Here is a 17,108-nt window from a genome sequence, read left to right as displayed (position 1 = left end):
TGCATCCATAATTATCCTGCCAGGTAGGCCTCACTGGAGCTCATAGCTCATGGGGCGCTGTGACTTTATTTCCAAAGCTCTTATTTAGTATATTTTCCTCTGATCACAGCTTAATATGTGATCAGTGGGAGTGCACTGCTGGGGCATTCTTTTTTGCAGCAGTGGGCCATAATTTTATTGTTGCTTCAGACCTTCAGAAATGGCAGCCCTGAGAATGACCACCTCAGCCCTACCTGAAGCAGCCTGATGCTGCCTTGTGATTGTGTTGGGCCTCATCAATTGGGCCAATCCTGAAGCCAGCAGGCGAACGCCAGCCGCCCTCATCAAGGCCCCTTTCTTAAGGCTCCTGTCTGTGCCTGTCCATGCCGAGGAGGGACTGGAGGGCCTCCATGCCCTTCCTCGAACTATGACTCGCCTCCAGACTAATTACTGCTTCCCCATGTCATTGGATCCTTGCCCAACTATGCTCCCTGCAGACCTGCAAGTGAGTATGGCTGAACTTCTCCACTAATCTCTTGGAACTTTTTACTGTGCCTTTGAAACCTGTCTTCCTCGCCTCAACTAACCTACATCTTCTCTCACTGCATTTGTGCCTCCTTTTAAAAAGAAACCGATTTTAGGTGTGTTTACTTTTTACATCTGTGAACCTTCTTCATTGCATTTGTGCCTCCTTTTTAAAAACAAAAAGGAATTTAGGTGTGTTTACTTGTCACATCTGTGAACCTCTTGCATTGTATTTGTGCCTCCTTTTTAAAAACAAATCTGGGTGTGTTTACTTTTTACATCTGTGAACCTATTGCATTGCATTTGTGCCTCCTTATGTAGGTGTGTTTACTTTTTACATCTGTGAACCTCTTGCATTGCATTTGTGCCTCCTTTTAAAAAAAAAACAAATCTAGGTGTGTTTACTTTTTACATCTGTTAACCTCTTGCATTGCATATGTGCCTCCTTTAAAAAAACAAATTTAGGTGTGTTTACCTTTTACATCTGTGAACCTCTTGCATTGCATTTGTGCCTCCCACTTGTCTTTTGAAATTCCATTCCTTTCTGGTTTGCATATAGGCCTTTGTGACTATTTCCACTAAGCCATCTGGTGAGTTTAGCTAGAACTGTGCCGTGCAGCCACTCTTCTTCCATTCCTCGACTAACCTGTGCCACCCCTATGGCTCTCTCCATCTCTCCTATTTTCTCTAACTGCTACACTATCACCTATGCCCCCTCTCTCACAAATTCTGGTAGAGAAAAGTGCATAAAATACATCTTGTGTGCAAACTCTGGACTTCCCATCGCAAACACCTATGTCAGCACTTCCTCTAGAGAGGCTTTCACTGATATCCTCTTCTCGGGCCCCTCTCCAGATCTATGGACCCCCATCTCATCTCCACTCTCTCTCCTTCCACATCCTCTACCATTAACGGTGACACAAAGTGGGAAGTCCTCTTGGCTTCTATTCCTCACGTTGCTTCATTAATGTCTATCACACAGGCACTATCCTGGTTCAGGGTCCACAACCCAACCTCCTTCTCTTTGACCGGATGCTGCCTTCTCTCATTGACTTTGTTCCTTCTCCTGCATCTCCTCCTATTACTCTCTCTCTCCCTCCTCTGACTGGTGTGCCATGCCCCTGCACAGCACCTCAGAAAATCTTCAAAGGAACAGACCTCCTCCACTGGGTGACTCTTTTAATGCATGATCAGCCAACAAACACTCCGCTGACATCTGCTTCCTTCTTAAAGACATTGGCCCTCATTACGACCCTGGCGGAATTCGGAAAACGATGGCGGAAATGCAATACCGCCATCGAATAGCGCTCGGTGCGACTATGACCCGTCACCGCAAAGTACGATGCCATTAGCGACACCGTAGTGAACGCCAACGCTAACTGCACCAAGCACGCGCGCGCGCACCATGCCAAACCGTAAACACCACCATGGCGCAAGGGTACGCCAATTCTGACCCTAGCGGACATGTACCTAACGCCATCAAGCATGGCGGAATGTACCATTCCGCCATGGTGAGAAGTACGGCATCGCGAATCAACCGTAAACGGCCCCACTGAGTGCCTGTACACCGCTCCCTGCCCACAAAGTACAACTCCCCGTAGGTGCAATGAAGTCACAATGCAACCAGTGAAATGTACAAGTCACCCATGCATGCCAACGAACAAAAGAAACACAACAGGGGCCAATGGGAGCTGCAGGGCACAGATGGCACGAATACAGAAGCCATCCCAATGGACATGACCACAGTCCCCCACCAAGAAACGCACGCAAACACGGGCACCTGTGACCAGCAATATTCCGAAAATCACATCATTCCACCAGTCCACCTGGCTGACCGGCATCTGTTACACAAAACCCAATCCCCCGCCCCTGAGCATGACAACATCCAAACAGTCATATTGGCAGCCCCCATCCCTGACCTCACTGGGCTTCGTAGGCAAACGCGCCCAGTACAGTACCACGCAACTAAACTCCAAAGCTGGAACCCAATGCAGATCTCCTCACAATACATCGCCCCCCAAATAGGCATATGCCACATCACTTGCAAAGAAGAACGCTACACGGGCCAAATCAGAATAGAAATTTAATGCACATCAAAATCACCAAGCCCACACAGCCATCAGGCCATGAACTCCAAAACACATTTCACCATTGTGGGCTGCATCCGCAAGAAATGACCAGCCACTACTTGTGTGACGCCCTGTTCCCTCATGGTACACAGAGCCACATTCACGTACGAAAAGGCAACATGGAAGCGCACAGAACCGCAGGGCCGTCCCAATGGGGAGGCACTAGTCCAGCTGAAAGGCCGAAATGTTGCTCCGAGCCACCAGTACTGCGTAAGGGCATGTGGCCCATTGGCGATCGTCCCATAAGATCGTAATGCTGCTCCACTGATTAACACGAAGCAGCAGGTGTCGGGAGTAAAACCCATCTGCAGGAGTGGCATACAGATGGCAGTGGCAAAAGGGGAGGAGATACCTGTCAACCAAAAGAAAAGAAAAAGAACAGAATGGCCATCAGTACTACATTCCAACGACTCACTGCAATGATCACACTAAATCCACAGCCATATGCATGCTAGCCCACTCCAAAGGTCCATCACCACCCAAAAACCACTTGCGACTCATAACTATCTATATCGAGGTGTAAACACCATCACAAACGAGTGTACCTGTGCATGCGCCTGTGAAAACAGAATCCATCTGATGGGATTGGTAACGTGCATGGACACAAGTGTCTGAGGGCGCGTCGAGACAGGGAGGGCTCAACAAGGCCAGATAGACGATGGTCCCACTATGGCAGCCCTGCATCACATAGCGTAGGGGAGGCGGATAGATCCCAAGAAGCCCTGTACATGGCAAACTCTGTATCAAATCACCTGCCCATGCATCCATTCATCATTCCCTCATCCCGGGATTAAAACGCCTGAATATTTACTCACATAACATTAGAAATATCCATTGAGTCTGTGCGTTATGCAGCCTGCAAAATCCACAGTGCCCCAGCCCGTAATTCCAGTGTAGTGAAGTAACATGTATTTGGGAACGTCCGGCCTCATCGCCCACGTCGCTATTGCGCATCCCAAACCATTCATATCAATCATTGCATCCTCGCCATGGCCCCTGTCTCAAGGACATTGAACAATAGTACGTTATATTTGCAGTCAGACCTGTGGGCATTTCCTCGCCGCTAGCTGAAAACCGAAAGCGCCGCCCTTCGAATTCCTCATTTGCAACATCACGTCGGAGAGGCATCTGTGGCCGTTTGAAAACACTAATTAATCCATCGAGTGCGGCTGTGTGTGAAAATGGCAACTGCCTTCACCCACGAATGGGACGCCCCGCCCGTCGTTGCAACTCGGTACAGTGATGCATGAGGGCCCACCGTTACTCGAGTACTACGTTCCACTGACCCTTCACAAGTCTGTTCGCGACTGCACAGATAGTATGTGAAACAATGGGACCACAGCAGAATGAACATATCAACCAATGTTACACGGCCATCGGGTACAAATACATGATTGCAATAGCAAGATGCCATTCCACGAATTGCAGCGTTGTGCGCGGGACGTGCTCGGCCAAAGGGGAGAGCAGTTTGCACAGGTGGAATGAATCACCACAGGTGGAGGCCATTCAGCCTGAAAACACATAAATTGCACAGCCAGTCTCCTCCCACAACCACACCGAAATGCTACCGGCAGGACTCGCGATGTTGGCCCTGGGGGACCTGATAGCACTGCAAGTACTCCAACTCCAAGAAGAAGACGAACACCAACTACAACCGGCCGCACGGAGGAGACGCAGGAGGAGGAGGAGGCCAAGGCAGGGCCAGCAAGGGCCGCCAGCACAGCCACTACCAGCACGCAGGCAGCCCGCAATCCCACGCCTCCGAGCACATCCGTTCAACCTCACTGATGAGCAGATCCACACCCTCTACCGTCTGGACCGGGACACCATAGCCGCCATTGTGGAGATGACACAGGCTGACCTTGTCAGCATGATAGATAGCCCAACCGCCATCCCACCCCTACTGAAGGTGGTGTCTGTACTCCACTTCCTGGCCACAGGCACCTACCAGCACACAGTCGGACAGTTGCATGGCATTTCTCAGCCACTGTTCTCACGGACACTATTGCAAGTGCTCGATGCCCTCCTGCAGCACGCAGACGACTACATCTCCCTACCACGCTCGGAGCAGGAAATTACCAACACAAAAGTGGGATTCCATGCACTTGCCGGCATACCGGGTTGCATTGGTGCCATCGACTGCACCCATGTGGAATTGGTCGTCCCACATGCCATGGAGGCCCAGTACCGCAACCGAAAACAATTTCATTCTCTGAATGTACAAATGGTGTGTGACTCCAACAGGATCATTACACATTGTTGTGCCAGATTCCCTGGATCAACCCATGATTCTATGGTCTTGAGGAACTCTACAATACCACGCTACATGGAGCGACACGCAGGGAACAGATCCTGGCTACTCGGTGAGTCTCATTACATGCATGATAATGTGGGGTATGTGATTCGGCAATGACCTGGCAGGAAGGGGGGGGGGGTGCGTACGTAGCAATGGCATTCCACATCATACGTTTCTCGTCCACATACAGGTGATGCTGGATATCCACTGAAGAGATGGCTCCTCACACCAGTCCGGAACCCGCATGAGGAGGACTACAACCATGCCCACTCACGTACCCGTGTAGTCATTGAACAGGCATTCGGCCTACTGAAGGGTCATTTCCGCTGCCTCAGCAGGTCTGGCGGGGCACTCCTGTACCGCCATGTGAAGGTTGCAAAGATGGTGATGGCATGTGTCATGCTCCACAACATGTGCGTACGTAGAAATGTGCCCATGCCCCCTGACGCAGAACTGCAAGCACCTGAAGATGGTCATGATGAGGGTGGGGATGTGGCAGCACCTCAAGGAGTCTGCGAGGCACCGGAGGGCCGTGACATTCGTCAGCATCTCATTGATGTATGCTTCTAGCACTCACGCCTGGTGGCTGATACATGGACACGGGACTCGTGGCACTGTGTGTGTCTGGGACATGCACAATATGGACTGTACGCCTATGATGGCCCAGTACACAAAGATCAATGTCCACACATCTCATTGGTTGATCGTGCACTTTTTATGGCATATGTGATATCATGTTGTACACCCTATCGACCCGCCACCCAAGTGAGCCCAACACACCCCCTCCACCCTCCTACCTCCCCCCGAACACCAGTGTCCAAAGATGCTCATTGTCAGTGGGCAGTCGCTATTGCAAGCCCCCTCTGCGGGTATCAGGGGCACCCCTGCCTGTGGAGCGCAGGTTCCTCCCAGATCTACGTTGGGGGCTGCCCTGGACGGAACTTGCAACGGATGATGTCTCTGCCTGCTCACGTCCATGCATGTCCCTAAGGGTTTGCGAGAGCTCAGTGAGCACACGGCGCACTGCGGCAAGTTCGGCACATACGTCCTTGGACGTCGCATGCAGTTCCCCCCTCAGGCTCTCGGTGCTTCTCTCCATTTGGACTCCCAGGCTCTCAGTGCTACTCTCCATTTGTGCCCTTAGTGTCTCTGTACCTCTCTCCATTTCTGCCCTAAGTGTCTCAGTTGATGTTTCTATGTCTGCCTTAGTGCCCCCACATTCATCGGCATGGTCCTTGAGGAGCGTGGCCAGTTGCTGCTGTTGCACGATTAACTGGTCGAGGGACTGTTGCCTCTGCTGGGCCATGGCCATTTGCGGGGGTGTCACAGAGGGGCTGTTGTCCTCATGTTGCCTTGCCACAGGGCTTGTGGGGGATGGCCAGTCGTCGTCTTGTGGGTGCCCCTGCGTGGTATCCTCATGTTGTACGGGATGGGACAGACAGGGGGATTGGGACAGGTCATGGATGGATCTGACTTCGACATCCCCGTCTTCTGTGTCGGAGCATGCTGCCATCAATGGGGTGTCACCTATGGTGCTGCTGCCACCAGAGGCAGTGCCTTCTGTGGCATCCGTTGGGGGGACCTGTGGTGGTGGTGTTGTGGGCATGCTGGCTGCTGGGGTGCCTGTTGATGTTCCCTCCTCTGTGCTGCCACCTGATTTGTGCTGCTGCCGTGTCTTGATGCGTGCAGCTGAGGTGGAGGGTCTTTGGCCATTGGTCTTGGCCCTCTTTGCAGGTGTGCTGGTAGGGGTGTCCTGAAGCTCGTCGTTTGGATCGGACCCTGTGGTGGAGTAAAGGAGGGCGAGGGTTATTGATGGGTCTGTGGGAATTGGAATGGCATTGTATCACATGCATTGGGGTGGTACCTGAGGGTGATTTGGGTCGGGGCCTTGGAGGTGCTTTCATTTGTGTGTGGAGTGAGGGTGCAGTTGTTTGGCAGCCTGCAGTTAGGGTGTGCCTGCTGCACGTGTAGTGCGTGTTTTAGGGGTTTTTAATTATTTATGTATTTATTGTGGGTTTTAACGTGCGCTATCAGGCCGATGTGTGTGGACGTTCTCCTGGACATGTGTTTCTGTTGCACTATGTGGACGCATGGTACTTCACATGGATGGACTTTGTGGATTTGGCATTGTTTTATTTGGCCCACCTACCTGAATCTTCGGATGTCTGCACTCCTTTCTCCATCCCTCCGACTCCCTCTATGCTCTCCATTCCGATGGTGGAGGCACAGATTTCTTCCCAGGGGGTTAACTTGATGGGTGATTCAGGACCTCCCCCGGTGGCTGTGGCGATGTTGCGGTTGGCAGAGAGTATGCTGCGGACGCGTATCCGCAGGTCGTCCCATCGCTTACGGCATTGCTGTGGGGTGCGGGGTGCGGTCCCCACCGCACTTACCCGCTGTGCCACCAGAGCCCATATGGCCTTCTTGTTTGCAAGTGCCGTCCTGGTCATTTGCGTGCAGAAGACGACGGCAGCATTCTCCTGGAGGGTCTCTGTTAGCACGGTGAGTTCCTCACGGGAGAAGTGGACCTGCCGCTTGCGGTCGCACGCTTTCTTCGCTACTTTTCCCATTTTTCTTGGTTTCGCTAGGGTGGATGACGGGTTGGGGTGTGTCTCAGGGTAGTGATTTTAGTGGTTGTGTGGTTTTAGTGGTTTTATAGGTGTACGGCGGGATGTTTCCCGTTCCGGGCCCATGTTTTAACTTCCGTTTCCGTATATTTCCGGTCACCGTACTTTCCGGTAGGCGCACACTGCGGTGTCCGCTGTGATGGGTGGCGGTATTGCACCTAGGGCGCCGTACGGCGGCGGTGTGGGCCGTTTTGGGGTCGTTTCCGCCATCGCGGACTTTGCACTTCCGCCATGCCGTGGTGCTCGTGCCCGATGGGTCGGAATGGGCCGCACTTTGCTCCTTCGTGCAATGGCGGAAACGCTATTTACGCTGTGGCGGTCCGGTCAGTCACTTTCCGCCAGGGTCGTAATGAGGGCCATTGACCTCGACATTCTCACTCTTACCAAGACATGGTTCAATGCCAGCTCAGTCACTGCTTTTGACTCCTTCTGTCCTGACCGCTTCAAGATCATCTCCAAGCCTCGAGCTCACCACACTGGCAGGGGGGGGTTGCCTTAATCTTCCGTGAGTGGGTTCCTGCTTCCATCTTACGCACCCAGCTCTACTCTTCCTTTGAAAGCCTGCTTTGCAAGTTGGTCATCTCTGGTATCTTCACCTTGATCATTGCTACTATCTACCAGCCTCCAGATGCCGCCACCTTGTTCCTCTCTGAATGGGCTGATTTACGCTCTTCCATACTTTCATCCACATCCAACCTCCTCTGCCATTGGACTCCAATGGCCCTGCAACCACTCTCTACTCTGACCTCTGTACCGCGCCTTCCCTTTTCATTCTCCTTTCTGGGCCAACCCGCTCAGCTGGACACACTCTGGACGCTCTCATACACTCTGACCTCTCTTTCTCCTCCCACTAGTCACCCATCTCACCTGGTCAGACCATTCTCTCCTCGCCTCCCAGCTGGGTCCCTTTGGCCCTCTGACTGCCCCCCAAAAGCTCTGCAAACCTTGTTCGCTGACATCCGCCTGATGAAACTAGTGTCAGCTGCTGCCTTCACTTCCACCTTCATCCCCTTACACCTGTACCTCTGATTCTACCTCTGACTCTGCTCTCAGCAACCTCCACCTTTCCATCACCAATACTCTTGACATTCTTGCCCAGTCATGAGGATCCGCCTGAAACCTGCCTCTAAGCGTAACACCTGGTATGACTCAGAACGTGCGGCCCTGAAACAAAAGTACAGGGCAGCAGAACGCAAGTGGCAAATCTCAGGCTCATCTTCTGACAAACTGACCTGCCGCCTGCTCCAAAATGCAATACAGACTCTCCATCCATGCCAAGAAAAGAGCCCACATACAGACACAGGTTTTCGGTGCATCAAACAATATGCCTGAACTTTTCAAGATCTGCAGGGAACTAGCCAACCCTACCGCAGTCTCCTCCCCCCCCTTCTCCTTCTCATGCCCTCTGTAACGCACTGGCCACACACTTCATCACTAAAACTCAGGACATCCTGATCACCCTTGCTATACACCCTCCCAACCCATCCCATACTCCCTTTCCTCCCTTGGCCCCTCACCCTCCTCCTTCCTCCTTCTCCTCCTTCTCCCCTGTCACACCTGAAGAAGTTATCAAGAGTTGTCCGCTCCATGAAGGTCTCTTCTAAATAGGTTTCCCCCTTCATCCAGGACCATCAATGATGACATTGGCTCACTTGCCCCTGCACTCGCTGATTTCTGCAATCACTCTTTTGTCTCTGATCTTTCCCCTCCTCCCTGAAGCACTCCCTTGTGTGCCCACTCCAGAAAAAACCTTCAGCAGACCCTGCCTGTCTTGCCAACTACCGCCCTATTTCCATCACCCCCTCCCTGGTGAAGCTGCTGGAGAAGCTGGCATTGCCTCAACTCAACTCACACACCGAACTTGTTGGTCTCCATGACCATCAATCTGGATTCCAAGCATCCAAATGCTCTTCCGAACACCCGTGAAAAACTCTTTCCATCTCTGGACTCCTACTCCCCAGTTGTCCTCATCCTTCTCGATCTCTCCTCTGCCTTTGACACAGTCAACCATTCCATCCTCATACAAAGGCTCCACGATACCCTTGGTATCTCGGAACGGGCACTGGACTGGCTGACATTCTTTCTATCTGACCGCTCCTCCCAAGCCATCCTGGGTACCTTCTCCTCTTCTACTACCTTCTCCACATGTGGTGTCCCCCAGGGTTCTATCCTCTCCCCTTGGCTCTTTAACATCTACCTTGCTCTGCTTGCACGCTTCATCTCCACCTTCTCATCCACTTTCCGCTCCTCCTTGGATTTTCGTAATTCAATGCCTAGAGACTGCAGAGTTAGGATAGGCTGCAGAGCCTTTTCTGTCGCAGCTGCACAAATATGGAACAAGCTCAGTTTCAATCTTCGAAATATTACAGATATTCTGGTCTTTCGACGCCACCTTAGAACCGTTATATTCCAGTAATTGTGAATTTCTCTCTTTTTTTCTGCTTCTCACTGGATTTCCATAGCGCCATGATGCCCCTGGGTATAAGTTGCGCTATATATAACTTTTTAACATAACATAATATACCATGAAATAAGTGCTGCAGTGGGAGCAGGTATTGGGCCCTGTGCTGGCTCAAACACCAGGAATTATTGTGTCATGACGACTGAAGCGTAATGCTGATTACACAGCACTAGTGATGTCATTTTCTTATTACAGGTCACTTGCGATGTCACAAGTAGCATGTAATAATGACATTGTTCACAGACTTTTTTATAGGGAGTATGCCTTATCTTAAGTATTAATACTGCTCTCGTTAAAAAGCTGTGACCCTGCTTCTTAAGCCCCCCTCCCTTGAGAAGAAGCTTCTCTGATCAGCTATTGCTTTTTTCTTCCCCACAGGCCTTGGAAGTCACCCGCAAAGCTCAGGATCTGGCCGAAGGTCTGGGGAACAAGGTGAGGTTGAAGGGTTGTCTCATGATTAGGGTAAATATTATTCCTACCCTGTGATCTCAGGGAGAGTGCTGTAATATACTGCTCTGATGTATCTACATTCAAAGTGTCTCATCATGGCGCCCGATCGCCCACATCTGTGGGCACAAACTGCACTAGGATTCAAGTAGGTTCCTCCTGAAACGGGTGAGAGAGTACCCCTGGCAGGAGCAGCACCGGCAGCTCTGGGAGAGCAAGAGGATCAAGGGGCGCACGTGAAATGAGTGGCATTGGTAGAAAAGCACATTTTCAAAATCAACAGCCCATTTTCTGCCTTCTGCTGACTTGCATTCTGGTATTTGTAGTCTTCCATTCAAGGTCGGTGGAATAATGGCGCAATTGTAAACATTTTGCTTGGCATATTTCTATAAGGATTTCAAAATTTGTGGGAGTTGTTTACTTTGGTTTCTGTCTTTTCAAGTTATCTTTATAAAACAGTGTATTGTTGAAAGCCAAATGTGGGAGGTGAGAGGGGCAACTGAGTCATGAATATTTGCCCAGGATGTGGCAAGAGAGGTTGCAATCCTGGAAACTGGAGGGGTTATTGTTCTCTGGTTCTGGCTCTGTGCTGATTTTCAGGGTACAAGTCGAGAGTACATGTGGGTGGACAGCGTCCGCACACTTTTCTCAGAGGGCGGATGCAACCTTTATTAGATGTTTTTAGGCCAGCTTTTTAAAAAAGTGTGCTTACTTAAGTGTTCAGCTATAAGGGTTTCACCCTAGGTGTCATGTTTCCAGTACTGCGCCTACCCAGAAGACCGCATAAAACTGTCATTAAAGCACACCTCTCCTGTTTGGATTTGGGTTTCCTTGGAATATTTTATTATAAGTGGTTGGGTTCAAACGGTGGGAACCTTTTGTACTTTGACAGAACTGTGCACCATGGCTTGTGAAAACCAGTGGTGTGGGTTGCACACCCTCAGTCTAGCTAAAGAGATAGAGCAATGTACATTAATGGTGTCAGTGATCTTGTTGTATTCGTAGGTTGAAAAAAGTAAATAGCTACATGTTCTTGTTGAGACAAAACAATGTTGTATTCAATATGTTGACCACTATACTGCGGCCAGTGCAAAAAATCTACAAAGCCTATGCATTTCGGACCAGTGCTCCATCGTCAGGGCATATTGCTGTGTATGTCATTAAGAACGCCATCCGGACCCCGACCAATCAGTGGAGCAAGGGCAATCCCATGCCGATAACAGAACGATACATCAATAGGGAAACGTCACAAAATGCATTTAGTGGTTACATCCCACCACTGCAATTAAATATTCAATATGTCAAATAGCATGGTTGAAAACAGACAAAACGTCATGAAAGTGTCAGTGATCACATGGTCCAATAAGACAATATCATTGTGTAGTGGGCATCAATAAATCATAGCGATGAGAACAATGGAAAAGGGAGAAAAAATAAACAGCCTGGAATTAGGCAACCAACCGTACCAATGTCGGCGCTGTAACTGACCAGAAATGAAATGCACCACAAATGTGGCAAATGTTTCTCAATAACACATATATTACAAAATTTAATCTACCTGGCACATAGAATGCGCATGGTGGTCAGGGTGTCTCAACGTGTCGCAATCATCAGCTGCCCATCTGGCTGCACACCCGGTGGCTTGTGCTTGCCAATGAGAGCAAAAAGTGAATCAAAGCGCATATCGCGACCAACTGCTTCGACTGCTGCAAGTAACGTAACAAAATACCACAATGTTATCACCACAGTGCAACCTGCACCCAAAACTAATGACCCATCCTTTGCCAGCATAGATATTAGTCAGAGTTCATTCATTGTTTTAAAATGCCAATGCTCTTTTGTCCTATGCACTTTCTTCTAAAGGGAAAGGTCAATTGAACTAAATTTGTATATTTCACTTTAAGATATGTACACTAACTGTGCATATATTAATGGGAGGCAGTTTTTGTTTTTTGCTACGGGGAAAGAGATTCCCACCCTGCGTTCTGCGAGGGATCTGTATCCATCCCCAGGTCTAAACAACACATTTTACAGCACATTTTGCAACAGGAATAGGAAAAAAGCCATATGATTTACAGGGAGATCTAAACATATGACATCTAAGCTTCCGTCACCTGACCTGCTGGGTTGTCTTTGCAGCATTCTGCTATAGGATCCCCTGATACTCCCTTAAAACTAATTTGGCCTTCCCACCCCATCCAGTCAAAGGTCAGGTGGTCCATTAATAAGGGTCCTTCCCATTTTGAAGTGAGCAGCACTTGCTCATTTTGCAAGCCTCAACCCAGCAGGAGAGGAGACCGAAACTCTGCCACAACCAGTGATTTAGATGAGCATGGCATGGAAAACGGGTGCAACTATTCCCTCTGCCCCCATATATTCAGCACCTATGCATATATTATTGAGCGCCCCAAGCCCTCTTCCCCCACTCTTTTTACAACTTGAGCCCTGTTAATTTTGTTGACATTTGTAGACCTGAAAAATTGCTTACTTCCCCTCCTCAAGACCTTCCAGGTAATTAGGCTCTATCGCACTATAAGGCAATCCTGCATTGTACGCAACCTGCCCTGACTGCCCCAGCGCAAATCCCTGGCCTGACAGGACAACCTTGTAACTTGCTTGGAATTTATTTCTTTTGGCAGCCAAAATAATCCTTATCTGTAGCTTCTGAAATAAAAGCATATTGCTAGTTTGGACAATTGGGCAAATATATACACAATAAGAATAAAAACAATGGGGAAATGCCTGTAAACACAGCAGTTAACTTCAATTACACAATCACCATATCTCTGAAATGTCTTCCACAGTCAGATGGTGTTTTCAAACAAAAGATTCAAAAATACCTTTTACAAACAATATTTCTGCCAGTTACATCTAGGAAACGATGTGTTCAATTGCAGACTGGTCTCAAATCTCGTCGTCTTGACTCAAGCGTGTGCTCCCAGCCACATCCTTTTCTCTCACTATGCCTCATCTGCCAACATTTAATTTAACTTCCCATGATACCGTCGCGCATATTGAAGTCTCGTTCTATAATATCATTTTCTGTAATATCTTTGATGTCACTATTTATGCAAATCAAGGCCGGCCCCACACACGTTTTGCCGTCCCGGACAACGCACCTCCTAGGGCCGGCCCTGGGTGGAACCGGAAGCGTAGGCGGTGCGTTTCCTTCTCTCGGGTTCTCTTATCCAGTGACTTTCATTGAGGTCTTCCACAATAAGTGTTGTTCTACTCCATACCTTGCGTAACAGTAGGGTGAGTGCCTGAGAAAAGAAGCTGTGTTATGTAAGGCGTGCAGGCACGAGGACACATCACCAATCACCTCTCCCAGGCCTGGCACCATTCCCAGAGCACCGCTGCATAAGCAGGGATGGGTCTCCTTCTCTCACCCTCCCCGCTTGTTGTGTATTTACACGTATTTAAATGTTCATCTGTGATTCCAGCGCCGGTGGTTCATCTGTCCATTCAGTGTGAGGTCCAATAAAGTGTCATTCCGTCCCACCACAGGACGTTTCTGCTCATAGAATAAGCATGACATGAGGTCTGGCATTCTGGATTGCCAAACTCTTGTATGCTGGTAATTAACAGAAACAGTCGTTCTACCGGACAAAACCTCATCTGAGTGTGGTCCTTTGGTGGGTGTGCAGCTCTTTTAAGTCTTTTATTATGCATGAATTTTGCGTGTTGGTATGTTTAAAAGTGGCAAGGACAACACTTTTCTACAATATAATGTAAGTAGAATTGGCAATTTCAGTTAAATAAAGCACACAGTGCCACCTAGCAGCCATCAGTGGAAGTTCATCTCCAGTTCAAAACCACAGAGCAGAGCACTATGAGCATGCACACATTACAAGAAGTGCATGCATTGTCTCCATATGAGATTAGTACAATTGTCCAGTAGAGCAGCAGTATTTTATAGATTTAGTAACCCAAGACCAGCAGCTCTCAAAGATACAACAACCACATGCGTGTTTCACTCCGATTGGGAATCACAAATGTGGTGTAATTGACATCCTTGCCATTGGAGTGTTGTGGCAGGTTTACCAAATACCATCAATGCTTGGTGGGTTTAACAAATGCACGAAAAACCATGCTATTTTACACACAGCGTTATCGGCTTAGGACTGACAGCTCGCAAGGATGGAACAACCACACATGTGTTTCATCTGCATTAGGGATTATCAGTGTTATGATTGGAGCAGTGGAGCATGCTTCCAAACACAATCAATATTATGGTGTGTTTAAAAATGCAAGAACACATCACTTCTTCTGTTTAATGTGAGAGTAGAATAGGCCATTTCAGTTAGACAGCCACACCGCCACCGTGCCTCCTAGAAGCCATCCTTTGTGGTCCACCATCATGTAATTTCCACAGAGCAAAGCACTATGGGTATGCAGCTGTAATAAAAGTATGAACAATGTTAACGAGGGTTTGGAAAACTCACCCTTAGATAGATGTGTTCTTCAGAGGTGTCGTGCCTTCTTTTCCTGAAGTCCTTCAGGAAAGCAATATGACTTCTCCAACATTGCATAATTGATAGATGCACATGCTTTGAATACTTCACTGTCACCAGGCTGAGAATGCTCGCTATAAAAAAAACTACAGAGCCCATCCACCTCATTGCAGTCATTTTTCTTTTGCCCACTCACGGAGGTAGAATCAGGCTCCTCCCTACTTTACATTTGGTTCTACAGGCCTCATTACAAGTGCGCCATGCACTAATAACATAACGGTATTACTGGAAACTGCAACGTTATCGCACCGGCACACTCCAAGTTTGGATTTACCTAGCTCTGAGCTGGAGGCATATCCGCCACCTTAATGGCAACAAACTCCTGGTATTACAGTTCTGGTAATACCAGTGCTGGTAATACCGGCACCCCCCCCCCCCCATGGAGTCCCATTGGACTCAATGGAATGGGGATTTACTGACATTTTCAAGACTTGGGCTCTGCCAGTAATTCAAGCAGGCCAAGCGTGGAAACGGTAATACCTTCAGGATACCGGCAAACTTGTAATGAGTCCCAAAGACTCTTATGTTCTGATAGTTATCCGCTGTGCTGCTACAGAGGCTCTTGCTGCTCTTCACAGCTTTCAAAGTCTTTTTTGCCATGTTCTCACTAGAAGGATGTTAGGGAGAATTCTCTGTTAAGGCTAATTTCCCAAACCTAGTGAGTCCCCCAGCAGCTTTGCTGGATTTTTGGGGTTTATTTTTTCTCCTACTAAGAGTGAGACTCTTTTTTCTCCCACTCTTAGACATGATTTGAGAATGTCCTTTGACTTTGTAATGTGTTTTATGGGCTATGGGGTCTTTTACTCCATAGGGTTTCATGTGGTTTTTGGTAAGTGTGTTACACAGCACCCTCAGTGCAGTAACACAGGGGTGTCATAGTGACCCCCAAACATAGACTCCATACCCTGGGACAGACTACTGTCTCCCAGGGCATGTAAAGTCACCATTAGCTTCATTAGTCCAAATTTGTGAACAGAAACAGTACAAACCATCATATTGTGCAAGTACTGGAAGGGGTTAATTAGATTACACCTGGGTCTTCTTTCGAGGGGGCACTGTGCAGTCCCCCCTCGTCGAGTTTCTGGCTGGTGGCAGTGGTTACCACACAAAATATTCCTTAAGAATATTTACTATAAGATTTTCCCATTAATTTTAAACGCACCACTTCTTGGTGCAATGTTAAAGATACCGCTGGGTTATTTATTTAATATTTATTCCCCGGTTGGGTCTTTTCGCCAGGACTCAGTTTTAAAATGGCGTTTCTGTTCGCCTCTGTAACTCCAACCCAAGTCGAGCCCTTTGTTCCACATTTTGGCGGGCTTCTACACAGAAGCCTCCAAAAGTGGTGCCACTCTATCTGGGTCTACAGGATGTGTGGGAGGGGAGTTTAGGCACCCTGGACTGAGTTGCCTCGGCAACCCAAGTCGCACTTTTGTGTGATTGGCCCAGTGGTGAGCCGCCCGGCTCACCACTTAGCATGTTTGAGTGACAGCTAGGACTGATGAATGGGGGTTTTCTGCATAAAATCAGGGCTTTGGGGACTGGGACTTCAGACATCGCCACAGGACAAAAGAATCCGAAGAGGGAGAAGCTGAGCCGATCTGCAACGACGACACCACCGGCGGAGCCCTGCTGAACCGACTCACCACTTCTTCCAACGACAGAGGAGATTTTCACCCCGAAGAGTCTTCTTCCTTTGACTGGTGGGGATAACCAGTTTGCCCGCCTTTTCACCTTCCCGGATCATCTCGTGGCCGCCTTGCCTGTGCCAAGCACCCCGGCAACCGGGATACCACGTTTTACCACTACCGCGAATAAAAGGGTAGTACCTTTTTAACCGGAGAACTCCGTGGCTGGTTTCTTCCCTGGCAGTGCAACGACCTTCAGCTTTCCTCCACATCGAGATCTTCTCTTCCTCTGGACGATGCCGTGACTTGCATCCACTGCCAGGAACAACTGCCCCCGCTGGAGGATTCTCTCCACTTTAAGGTACTGTGTCCGCCTGGCCTCCCTCGCAACGGTCTGTGTGGGGTGTCTCGTAAATCCTCATCTTACCACTTGGGTTGGCCCTAGGCTGGCTAACTGAACTTTTCTGAGCTGAACTGATTCCTTTTTAAACTCTCTGCAAGA

At 49.0% G+C, this 17,108-nt stretch overlaps 1 protein-coding gene and 1 long non-coding RNA gene across 3 annotated transcripts in view; one reads left to right on the top strand and one right to left on the bottom strand.

The window, feature by feature from the left end:
- The window catches only part of RAPSN (receptor associated protein of the synapse), a 447,427-nt gene that overhangs the window by 287,925 nt on the left and 142,394 nt on the right, over positions 1-17,108 (top strand). For both annotated transcript variants that reach the window (XM_069623106.1, XM_069623107.1), the window contains exon 6: positions 10,396-10,449. In XM_069623106.1, the coding sequence (XP_069479207.1) occupies positions 10,396-10,449 (54 nt within the window). The remainder of the gene's footprint in view (positions 1-10,395; positions 10,450-17,108) is intronic.
- LOC138503422 (uncharacterized) overlaps positions 1-17,108 on the bottom strand; it is a 131,529-nt gene that overhangs the window by 17,044 nt on the left and 97,377 nt on the right. The window lies entirely within an intron of this gene.

The sequence above is a fragment of the Ambystoma mexicanum genome, chromosome 11, assembly GCF_040938575.1.
Source record: "Ambystoma mexicanum isolate Mex_15411 chromosome 11, UKY_AmexF1_1, whole genome shotgun sequence".
Lineage (NCBI taxonomy): Eukaryota > Metazoa > Chordata > Amphibia > Caudata > Ambystomatidae > Ambystoma > Ambystoma mexicanum.
This window is presented reverse-complemented; position numbering and strand designations above follow the sequence as displayed.